The sequence below is a fragment of the Pteropus alecto genome, unplaced genomic scaffold (genome assembly GCF_000325575.1).
Source record: "Pteropus alecto unplaced genomic scaffold, ASM32557v1 scaffold185, whole genome shotgun sequence".
Classification (NCBI taxonomy): domain Eukaryota; kingdom Metazoa; phylum Chordata; class Mammalia; order Chiroptera; family Pteropodidae; genus Pteropus; species Pteropus alecto.
Genome location: NW_006438088.1, coordinates 2,341,292 through 2,353,929, shown reverse-complemented (window position 1 = coordinate 2,353,929; position 12,638 = coordinate 2,341,292). Strand labels below are relative to the sequence as shown.

Genomic DNA, 12,638 nt, shown 5'->3' with positions numbered 1-12,638 from the left:
TAAAAACTGAAAAAAAAAAAAAAAACAGGCAGAAATAGTCAGAATCAACTTTTTCAGAACTCCAGAAATTAAAAATTTTATTGAAAAATAGCCAAATCTCTTTCAGAACAGTGAGTTCTATGGTATTTTAACTTGCCCCCATCCCATCTCCTGGTCTCCAGCTCAGCAGTAGCCTTGCAAACATAGCCTGTATCCCTGGTGCAGGTTGGCAGCCATAAGAAAGAGTAGAATGGAACTGAATGTCTTTCAAAGTCTTATTTCCAGAAAAACAAACACTGAGCAAACTTGTCACTAAAAGTCTTGCCTTTTGAGAAATGCTGAAAAAAGTCCTTCAAGCTGAAATAAAAGAACACTAGATAATAACTTATATCCACATGAGGAAATAAAATGCACAATTAGAGAAATTATAAAATACTTAGAAATAAATGGGAAAAAAAACCCCCAAAACTTATGAAATGCTATAAGACCAAGGCTAAAAGGGAAACTTACAGCTATAAATGCCTACACTTAAAAGGAAGAATGATCTCAAATCAATACCTTAAACTTCTACATTAAAATAAATAAATCCATTAAAATAAATAAATAAATAAATAAATAAATAAATAAATAAATAATAACTAGAAAAAGAAGAACAAACTAAGCTCAAAGTAAGCAGAAGGGCATAATAAATATTAAAGCAGAGGTTAATCAATTCAATATTATACTAGTGATACTAGTCAAGAAAAGTAGGCAAGAAAATGAATGGAAATCATATAGATTAGAAATTAATTAGTTGGGATGGTTACATAACCTTAATATACCAAAACCCACTGATTTATATACTTTGATGGTGAGTTTATGGTATGTGAATTATTTATGGTATATGAATTTTATAAAAGGGAGTCACATATATTTTTGTAAAAGTTCCATTTGTTTGTTTGTTTGTTAAAAAAATTCCAAACACCTTAAACTATTTTTTTTTTTAATGTGCTTTCCTTGTTCCTACATGACATGATTTTACTGTTATATTATGACTCACTGGATTCCATTGTTACGTCTCTCTAGCTCATGGAGAGAAACATGAGGAATTAATTCCCTTGGGAAGCCCAGATTCCCATACAATTAGTGAGGGACAAAAATCATCAGGAACAGCCAAAACAAGGAAAGGCAAAGAAAGGTCTTCTGAGAAAGAAAAGACAGCCAAAGAAAAACAAACACCTCGCTTTGAGCCTCAGGTGAGTGTGGTACTTTTTCTCTTTGGAATCACTTATGAATTTAGGTTCATCGAGTCCCTACTTGCCCATTTTTCCTGAGGACAAAACTGAAAAATTCTACCTCCCTGTTTTCAGCAGCCATCTAGATACCTTAAGGACATTCCTTGGACACTTTCTGCAAGCAACTTTCTCTAATTCAGTATCGAAAAGCATTAATTGAACTTTTAATATGTAAGACACTGTTGGCAGACTTGAGTTTCTCATATTACTATTATATAGGTCCTACCCTCAAAGAACTCATAGTCTAATGGAGGAGACTGAAGATAAACAGAGAGTTATCATGTTAGATATCGTATGTGCAGTGGTAGAAAAGACAGGTGCCTATTCTAGCCTCTCTGTAGAGGAGGAGAGTCCTGAACTGAGTCCATGAGCAAAGACCTGCTAAGGCAAAAACCAACACGATCTGTTTTTTTGAATCATCAAAATATGAGATCTGAGGCTGAAGGTGTCAGCACAGAGCTGATCAAGAAGGGAAGGTTTTGATGGTGAGATGCTCAGTTGAAAGAATGCAAGAGAAGCCAACATGAGAATGAAATGGCAGGCACCAACTTTATTGCGGAGAGTGCGCTTCTTCTGCTCTTTTTCTGTTGCCCAGGGGACCGCATGGGCTTTATGTATGTCAGAGAACAATAGTGGCATTCTGCCACACATGCGTGATATAATAAGCTAAATCATATTTACATAAGTTAGGCACAGGCATCCTACTACATTAATGTAACATTCTAAATCCGGAGTTCTATCCCTAGGTGCAAGCCTGGATCACAGACAGACCTGGGACCCACAGGAGGAGTAAGGGTCAGATGGAGGAGAGCCTTTAAGCCTCATTATAAGGCTGGGACTCTACAGCCCCAAGGGCCCTGATTCCAAATTCCTTCGGGGCCAGTTAGATCATTATAATGATTAGGGGGAAGGAAGAAGATGTGGGTGGCAAATTTGAGGAGTGCAAGCACAGGCCTAAATATATTCACAATCAAGTTATTTAAAAACACTGAACTCAAAACAAAATACCTATGAGGACAAAATCTTCCCACCATTTCTGATCATTGCTTAAGCTAAGCAAAGCTGGGAGGTGAGGAGTTTAAAAAGTGTATTGTCATGATCAAATTTACATTGCCGATAACCTGATGACTTTTAAGGGTATGAATTTAAGGAGAAACCATTTCCAGACTAGAGATAGGGAACCCTGAGAAAATACTATGGTAGTCCCGGCAAAAGAATGCAAACTGCACCAGATACAAGTCAAAAGAAAGACAGAAGAGGACAAATAAAGAACTATTTAGAAAAGAAATGGGACATGTAATTGTTAATCTAAACTAGATGATAAAGAGCAAGAAGGAATGAAGGACATCTCAGATTTCCAGCTGGATTCATTCACTAAATAGGATGTTGGTACCATCAGTGAAATAGACACTAAAGAAAAATCAACAAATTAAATGATGACACAGTTATCCCAGACTCCAGTAATGAAAAAACCTATTCACTTGCATTTTTAAGGTTTCATTTCCTAGCTGTTGGAGTCCACCCTTGGAAACATTGAGCAGTAAATAAGCCATACCTGACTTCCACTGGGAGTAGGAGGAAACTGAGGGGGTTGTGCCTGGATTGCTGCTCTTCTGTTTGTGTTAGAAGTTTAGCTGTGTCAATGCCAGGAAGAGGCAAATGCCCACTGCTTGCAGAAGCAGTTGCAGCCTATATACCCAAAATGCAAGTCTTCTGGGGAAGAGAGAAGCAAGCAACTGCATTTCTTATGCGCACCTAAATATTATTGGAGGATAAGCTACATCAGTCTACAAAGAGGATTTCATACAAGCAAGATAATGTAAATGGACCAAAAGTCAAGCACATACTTGAAGTAGTGCTGTAACTCTCCAAGCAACTATGGTTTACATATTGGAATTTGAAAACTCAGCATCTCTGTTTCCAAAGGACTTATAAAAGCGAGCATTCATGTCCTGTTTTAAAAGGACTTTGAACTTGTTTCAAAGTCTGTTTTTGGTAATCAGAATAGAATGAATTTACGATTAGCTCAACTTAACCCAAGCTCTTGAATATTAAAGTATCGGTGGCTGATTAAAACAAAAAAATCTTAAACCATCAAATCTCTGAAAAAAATATATAATGTTAAATCAGCAGAAAAGAGTTTTTCAGAAAAGAGAAGTCACGGTATAGATAAAGATGAAGATATAGCAAACAAAGCCTTTTTTATTATACAACTAGTTTAACCATAAAATTTGGAAAGTCATTCTACTTTTTATCAAATCCTATTAATTCATACATCCAATGTGAGCCAACGATGTCTCCTAAAAAGAAAAGGAAACATTTCCAAGGCATATTAGAAATTGAAGATAAAAATGTTGAAAAGGGGGAGGTGCGGATAAGTTGCTGGTCTCAGAATCTTTGTATTCCGTGGATGAGCTTGTGAGCCCCAGTGGGACAGCTGAGGTTCTTCCAGTTTCTATAAACAGAGCACTGCTAACCTTTTCATCCCACCGAAGGTGTACAAGCTTCGGTAGTGGATATCTTGGTGTACTTTCTCCCATATTAAAGTATGATTCAGTCAGCAGAGTCAGCCAGAGCAGGAAGTAGCGGTTAATGCTGAAAAGGCTATAAGCAAAGACAAAAATGCAGAGGAGAAAAAGCATTTTTCTCTTCAACAAGAAAAGATTGCCGAGGTGAGCATTGATGACAGAACTTGGGCATTAATTCAAGCATTAAGAACAACTGACCCAAAGCTCTGCATTAATAGGGTTGGAAAATTGACCTTTCATCTAAAATTTCCTGAGGGAAGAGGAGTGGCTGCCAAAGAAAGAATTATTCCATATTTATTACGACTGAGACAAATTAAGGATGGCATTATTCAGGCAGCAGTTAGGGAAATGTTGGCTTTGATTGGCTGTGTGAATCCAGTGAAAGGAAGAGCATTCCTAATTCAAACAATTGATGATGGAGGAAAAAGAGGTGTGGTCACTCTTCAGACACTACGAAAATTAGCTGAGCTTTCTCAGAAGCCAGTTCGTCAGCTCTTTAATTGCATTCATGATGGAAGGACAGGTGCCATATGAACTTTTATGCTGGGATTGTTTCATATGCCCTTCCATGAATGTGGGGAATTTTATAGAAAATTAGGTTCAATTGTTTTCACAAAATGTTATTATTGGAACTGTAAAAATGAGTGAGAGCCATTCATTTTATGACAGTCAAACATGGGGAAAAATATTCTTAAGGATGGAATGGGGTACATACTAGTGATTGAAACAGCAAGAAACCCCACACATCCTAAGATAGCCACAATAAATACCATGGTAAACAGAGGGATGATGACGATAGTTTTGGGGTTCGGAAACAATGGCCATTTTCCTGGAGCCAACTGTTACGATTTGGGAGGCTGTCTGTCTAAAATGTGGCTCCAGGCTACTTTGCAGGGTGTGCATTTGGGAAACGATCTCCCATAAGATGGAGGTTCGCTTCTGAATAACCCCTCAGCGTTAGCAATGCACGATGGTCGGTGTCTTTGACCTGACGTCCCATTAGAGCGCAGAACATCCCTAGGCATGGTTCGTTATGAGAGTGACGTGAGAAACACTGTGAAACACACAGCTTGAAAACCAAACTATCAACAGTTCTACAGACATAGAGGTTCATACAATACTTGATAATCCATTAGTTCCTAACACCTATTTTAGATTCAGTCTAAAGCCTGAAAATGTTCCACTAGATGAAAGTTAGAATGAAAAACTGGATCAGCTGAGGTTGGAAGGGTCAAAGCATATGTAAAGTAATGAAGGAAAACAAAACAAGACAAAAAGCAAAAATATTAAGTCCAGAAAAAACAATTCTGTAAAAAATTAATGATAGAATAAAAATTAAAAACTGACATGTATGATGGCCTTCCGTTCTTCTCAAAATTGTGATGAATGTATGCATATATTCTTAAAAATCAAAGCCTGTTTAGAAGATCCACCAAATTTAATAAGGAATTATGGAGTTTAACATGAGTTAATATTGAAATATTCATGAATTCCAGGGAATCCTGAAAAAGATAGCGTTTGGACCATTTTGCTCAGCATAAGATATATGCTTGGTTCCAAAATTCATATGGAAGTTAGATTTTTATAACATTAATAATTAACTAAGCTTTAGAAATCTTACTATTATGCTAATTAGTTTTAGTAGATATTGGTATTATATTATTTGATGTTTAAAAATTTATGAATATATGTGCCAAACAGTAAACTGAAAATTATCATATTATATTTTGTATTTTTGCTTTAGTGACCATAGTCATGTTAAATTTATATTATCATTGATTTTATTTCATATGGAAAAGCTAATTTCTTCTTAAATTTACATGAATTATGTTTTCACTATCTACATTCTACCATCCAAATGCCGCTTTTTCCTGAAATATCATCAAAAGATATGTGGAAAATGGAATTCTCTCTATCAAAAGACAATTACATTTGAAATAAGAAAGAACCAGATATAATTTTCTATTCAAAATTTGCTTGTTTCAACATTGTTTGGTTAAAAAATGTATGTGACGTTCCAAACAACCACCTTTCCCCTCAAAACTTTATATTGCTGTGTGTTAACTTTTCTAGGTGTAGCTCCAGTTTTTCATTCACTGTTATAAACTCAATTATTTGAATTCCTTGAGAAAATATTTCTATCATTAACAAAAATAAACTCTTGCAATATAAAACAAATAAGAATCTGCTAATTCTTATGACATGTGGTCCTTAGTACTTCACAGTGTCCTCTTCTCTGATCAAAACTTGATCCCAGAAGTTTTTGATAAACTCATTTATCAAGCAATATGAAAGATGGTAAAAGCTTATGTACTGTGTTTTAAAAGGAAGAAATAAAAGAATTTCCAATTGTGAGATATAAGTTATCAGAATATTAGGGGAATATTATAGAGAGAAAGGAGGGGTTTTTTGTTGGTTTTTTTGTTTTTTTTTTGTAACTTTAAAACTAAACTGCCCGTGAAAACTTTACTGCATATCCCTCTCAATCCCTGCTTCCCCACCTGCATTAAAGATAATTGACATCTTAGTCTTATCAAAAGTGCTTAGAAACCACATCAGATTCAAACCTCTCTCCCTCTCAGATAAACACCAATGAGCCTCACTTACAACACAATTTCAAGTTCTATGTCAATGTGCTCCCGATCTAAGGTCCATGAAAGTGATCTTATGAGACATCAGCATGTTGTTAACTTTCATAATGAAGGTATATCAAGTAAAAAAAATATCCAGACTTGGAAATGATCGACTATTCTTGCCCTTATTTTTGTGAAGAGATGCTATAAGTGAGGCTAACTGTAATCTAGAATTTTTTTTTTTTGTTTACCGTTTTTAGGGAAATTTTGCATAGAGTGAAACGCAACATCTTAAATGTATAATTCAATGAGTTTTGACAAGTGCATTCATCACGTAACCCATGTCTTTATCAAAATATAGATTATAGACAGTTTTCATAAACTTAAAAATTTCCTCAAACTTCTTTGCAGCAGATTCTGTCATCCTCATACTTTACCCCCAGGCAAGTTTTGCCTGTTCTGGAAAGTCATACAAATGAATCATACAAAAAGTGTACTCTTTTGTGCTCGACCTCTTTATCATAATACAATGTTTATCTGTGAGATTCAGCCACATTGTGGTGTACATTATTAGTTTATTTTAATGTTAAGTAGTAGTAGATCATATGAACATATTACAATTTGTTTAGCCATTCATCAACTGATAGACATTTATATCGTTTCTTTTCTTTCTTTTTTTCCTTTTTTCTTTTTTCTTTTTTTCTTTTTTTTCTTTTTATTTTTTTTGGCTATTATGAATAACACTCTAATGAATGTTCTTATCTAGGTCTTTTTGTGAGTATATTTTCATTTCTCTTGGGTAAATATTTAATAGGTAAATTATGGATCATAAGGTTAAATCTAGACCTTTTGAAAAGAAGAAAGCATCTGACCCAAAGGTTTTTATTTTATCAGATGTCTACTGTTCACTCTCAACAAGAAGATCCAAATAAGCCCTACTGGATTTTGAGGTTGGTCACTGAACACAGTGAAGCAGACTTATTTGAAGTGAAAAAAGATACAGAACGAGCAGATGAAATCCGAGCCATGAAGCAAGCCTGGGAGACGGCCGAGCCGGGAAGGGCAATCAAGGTCACTTGAGTTTGACAAGTGGTTCTTTTACTTTTTATTCCTAGTCAGGGTTGGAAGAAAGAGCCATGTTTGTGAAACTGCATAGTCTTTCCTTCAGGAATGGTATCAGGAATTTCTCAGACATTAACTAACTAGATGTTAAGGCAGTCTTTGGACCCACTGTGAAATGTTATCCTCCAGATATGATACCCAGATGACTTCAAAAGCAAAGCACATAATGATACCACTTATTAGCCCAAACTGTGGGTTTCCTCATTCTTTCACATAGCCTGAGCTTACCACTTTCTGGCCTGAACACTCCAAAGTAAGAAGGCATAAGTAGCTTTATCTGTGCTTTCATCTACTTTGTAGAGTCTTAGATAAAAAGCTTGTGCTGCCCCTTGTGGTATATATATGCCTCATATGGCCCTCCCCCTTATAGTTTATATAAGAATCATTGCCATTATGAAACACTATTATTTATACGTGTTTCATGTCCCAACTCAGGGTTATTGAGGCAGATGAAAAAGATTTACAAGCCACTGGATCTAAGTGTATTTATTTTAGGACTGACTTTTTCATTAGTTCTCAAGAAGTAACGGTCTAAATCATGGATGGTTCAGAATTTGAGTTTATTTGATAATTAATAAGAGCTGGCCTGGTTCAAACTGCCTTATTCACACTTTCTTGGGTTTTTTTTTTTTTTGAGTACTATTAAGATGTTGTTGCCTGTTTGTCCTTTAGGCTTCTCAGGCTCGTCTGCGATACCTCAGCCGGTTCTTTAAGAAACCATCTGAAGCCGAGACTGCGCCTCTGCCTTCGTCAGAGAGCCAGACGAAAGCCGTGGAAGAAGGTCAGTGAGCACTGCCCCAGCCGCCTCCCATCACAGAGCTGTTACCTGCACCTCTTAAAAGGTCGTAGGCAAGTCACATTTGATAAAAAGAAAACATTTCAGAATCTGTTTTCTTACAGGATTGTCAAAAGTCACATACAATCCTATAAGAAAATAGATTCTGAATTTTTTTTTTTTTAGCAAACAGATGTTTACTTTTTCCCGAAGTATATATGATTTTCCCCACTTAAGAAAAGATGAAACGAAATAAGGGTGCAGCCTAGTTAGAAGGTAACAGTATGCAAACTTGAAGACGGGCCTCCTACTATAAACCTGGCAGCTTTCTAACTACAATGACAATAAGAATGACAATAAGAACCATAGTAATAAAGCTAACTACTTTTATTGAGTGATTGCCTTGGGCCTGGAACTGTAAAATACTAATTATTTAATACTCACTCACATCAACTCATTAATATATAATACTATTTTTAACTTACCAATAAGGACAAAGGCTCAGAGTGATGTGCTCAGTGATTTGCTAAATTCACAAGATAGCCAGGAACCGAGCCAGCATGAAGACAGAGCTCTCCATCTATCACCACATCAGCGAGGCTGAAGACATTCACATCCCAAAACATGCTTTTCTACTTTTCATCTTCAGGAGTATAATTCAATAATTTTTATAAAAATAACGTCCCTTAACTTTTCATATAAACAGTATAAACAACGAATATCACTCTAATCTTGTAATCTTCGGATGGGCCCTGTTCAAAGTGCTTTTGTTTATAATCCCACTTTAACCTACAGCGACTATCATGTAGACATTACTATTCCCATTTTACAGGTAAAAAGATCAAGGCTCAGGAGGTCACCTTATTCTTCCTAAGTCACACGTCTAAAAAGTGAAAACATTGGGATTTAAAATATTTCTAACTCCTTAAGTACCCACTCCTCTAATCGATAGAGTTAATATAATGTTACAAATACAAAGATGAATAAAATACAGTTCTTGTCCTTTAAGCTCTACATTTTATTATTTTTAAAAATGTGTGTTAAGTTATATGTAAAAGAAAATTTATTGCACTGAATGTGTGTTAAAAATGACAAGGAAGACTTTAAGACCATGGCAATAGGAGTCAAGATGTTGCGATTGGAGAGAGATTGAATTTAACTCTGAATACAAGAACAAACGGGGATTTATAGCCAGTAGTCAGGAAGTGGAGGGAAAATTACTCAGAGGAACTTGGTTAGGTATCAAGGGTTAAGGAACCTGATTAAATAAGAAGGGTAAGGGAAGAGGAGCCTGATTAGGTATCAAGGGGTGGAGGGGTGTTTCTCAACAAACAGGATTAGCAGCATTCTTTGCTAAAACTGGGATCCTTCCTAAGCCAAGGACAAGACCAAGTGGAGAATAGTGCTCAGAGGAGCCTGACCTTGTCATAAAATATACGTGCAATAAAGGCACAATCTTAATTCTATAGCTTGATGAATTTTAACGTATGTGTACATACACTCTGGAGTCACCATTCAGATCAAGGTATAAACACTTAATACAGCTCCAAAGTCTTCCTCATTCTCCTACCCAGCCATGTTCTTCCTAAGTGTAGCTGCTAGTCTGACCTCTATCACCATGAATTAATTCTGCCTGTTCTTGAACTTCATGTATTTGAACTCTTACAGTCTATGTACTCTGTATTTCTTGCCCTTTATCTGTTCTGTTTCTTCTTGTGTCAAGATTAGTAAGTTGTGTCTTATGAGAAATTTGTCTATTTTATCTAAGTTAAACTTCCTGGAAAAAAATTTATTGGAACCTTTTCTTTTCTCAATCAGTCTTGCACTAGTGGTGCATCAATTTAATATATTTTTAAAGAACCGACTTTGACTACTGAATATCTGCCTTTTATTTCAATGTTTCTCCATGCACTTAAGCACTAACCTATTACCGACTTTGACTCCAAGTGGAATGTAGCACCTGTTAAAATATCTGGAGTTGATAAGTGGAAGGAAGGTGTCTGCATATTATGGAAGTTATAGTCTGTTTTACAGTTTTCCTAGGCACAGGGATCTGAACAGTGGGAGGAGAATTATAACATTAAGAAAAAACTTTCCAGCTTTGCAAATTCACAAGCAAGATTTCTTTTCAATTCTATTTTAAGACAATTTTAGACAAGTGCCTACATACAAGGCTCCCTCTCCAGAGAGGAAAGTCCTACCCACGTGCAATTCTCACGTGAGGCAAGATGCACTTCTACCAGGGCCCACACTAACAGCAGCTCCAATGATTCAGAAATCCCATTTCCATTTGTAATGTCTCACCTCCATAAAGCCTCCATTTTTATGTGACCTTTTCATATCCCGAGGCAGCTTATAGACACACTGGCTGCCTGGGCACACCATGTTATCTTCGGAGGCACCAATGATTGTTTTTGCTAGTTGCCTGGTTAGAAGTTGCAAAGAGTTTGAGTTTTCTCCTCCAAATCTGTGCCCTCATAGCCCTATTACTTTTTGCAAGTGATTTCATAGAATGCAAGCTTTTTCAGTAATGCACATGCCATGTTTTAATAGAAACATTTGCAAGTTTCACAAAAGAGCCAGAAATAAAGAGTTCTGGGAGCTTAGAGACCAAAGAGTCAACACGATCAGTGAGCATGCTGTGGAAGAAGTGGCAGTTGGCCAAGGGCTTAAGGGATCTGGCAAAATCGGCAAGCAGTGACTCTGGAGGAGCAGCGGTGGCAGTCAAAGAAGAGCGGGAACAGGCCACGCGGAAGGAGACCATCCGTAAGTATCGCTCTCGATAAATACGTATTTTGAAATGAAAATTCTGGAAAAGCAACTAACTTAAACATATGTGATAAGGGTAATACTATAGAAAAATATGGATTTGGGGTTCAAAGGTCTTCATTTGGCTTATCAGTTTTCGATCTGTTCAAGAACTTGATTATTAAATACTTATCCTAAAGATAAAAGTGGGTAATTTTAAAAGGTATAATTTTGTATAGTTTTCTGTATCTACAAATATCAGAAATAAAATTGCAGTGATCACATACGCGGTTGTCACTTATCATTCTTTGTTTTATCTACGATATGCTGCATGATCGATGTTTCTCTTTGTCCTCGTATAACAAATTTTAAATATTTGGATTCCAAAAGATTGAAAGAGAGCAATTTTCAGTGGTGCACAAGCACCACTGACGTAGTTAATTTTTGTATTATATATATTCATATTTATTCACTAAAATGAACCTAAGTCCTCGATGGAAGGTGTTACAGGGAAATGTCTTTCCACCAGAAGGAAGGATTTTCCCCAAGCAGCTCATATAAGTCCTGTTGCTAACTAAAGAAAAGAATATATTGGGCTTCCCATGGGGAGACGGAGTCCACTGCTCTTCCTAAGTCGGAAGCACGACTTAAGAGTGAGAGGTGCTTACCAAGTTGGCCAGTTCTACCTAGGGTTCAGTCGTCATGGCCCATTTGCTTCTCATATCAGGCTACATTCTCCAATTATACATGTATCAGGAGTAAAATTTTGCTCTTTTTTCCCTCTACTTGTTCAGAACTAAGGCAGGAGATAAAAATATTTTGTAAGGAATCGTCCTCAGAAATGTCAACAATGGTTCTCTTTTCAAAATTACTAAAGAATTTTGCAATTAAAAACTGTTTATGGCTGAAATATGTCCTTGAGTAATTTCCATGGTAAAGAGGGAAATTCAAAGGGCTTTTACTATACTGAAAAGAGATTCAGGTATTTTTGAATCAATATTTTGGAAGTAAGTATTCATTTAATAGACAACACATATGACAACACTAAAACTTATCAGGATAATATCTATCGTTTTATATTAATATTTAATTGGTAGAGTGCTTTGAAATATTTACCTCAGTTGAGCCTCTGTGGACTAGGTAAAACATATACTGTATCTCTGTTTCAGAAACAAAGGAATTGATAAACGATGACTTACTCAAAGGCAGGAAGCTAGTAGAGTTTGGATAGAATCAGGACTCAAACCTTAGTTCTTTTTATTTCACATGCTGTGGTCTCTAATCAAACACAAACTGTCCCCCACACTTAATTCAAAGACCTGTAAAATGAAAATATAATTAAATTCTGATATTGTTTATTTACATCTAACAAGGTAATCTTTAAGTTGAGAAAATGGAATGTAATCACACCAGCTTCAGAGAGTGTCTCTGCAGTCATAGTGTAGATGTCATTTTTTTTTCCTAAAGCCCAGGACAAGCATTGTGGGCTCTCCTCTCAGCTCTCCTCCTCCTCCTTTCTTCACAGTTTGGGCCATTAGAGTCTTCAGACATTTGCCTTCAAGTTTGCATAACTGTAAAAGTGTGTACTTTGGGGTGGGTATAAAGGGACAGCAAACAGGAAGGAAAGGTAAGAATAAGC

At 36.1% G+C, this 12,638-nt stretch overlaps 1 protein-coding gene and 1 pseudogene across 1 annotated transcript in view; both read left to right on the top strand.

Annotated features, from left to right (window-relative positions):
• The window catches only part of ADGB (androglobin), a 139,700-nt gene that overhangs the window by 112,519 nt on the left and 14,543 nt on the right, over window positions 1-12,638 (top strand). The window contains 4 exon segments of the mRNA XM_006915339.2: window positions 1,045-1,214; window positions 7,249-7,425; window positions 8,149-8,257; window positions 10,805-11,017. Coding sequence (XP_006915401.1) covers window positions 1,045-1,214; window positions 7,249-7,425; window positions 8,149-8,257; window positions 10,805-11,017 — 669 coding nt within the window.
• LOC107195892 lies at window positions 1,501-5,164 on the top strand (annotated as a pseudogene).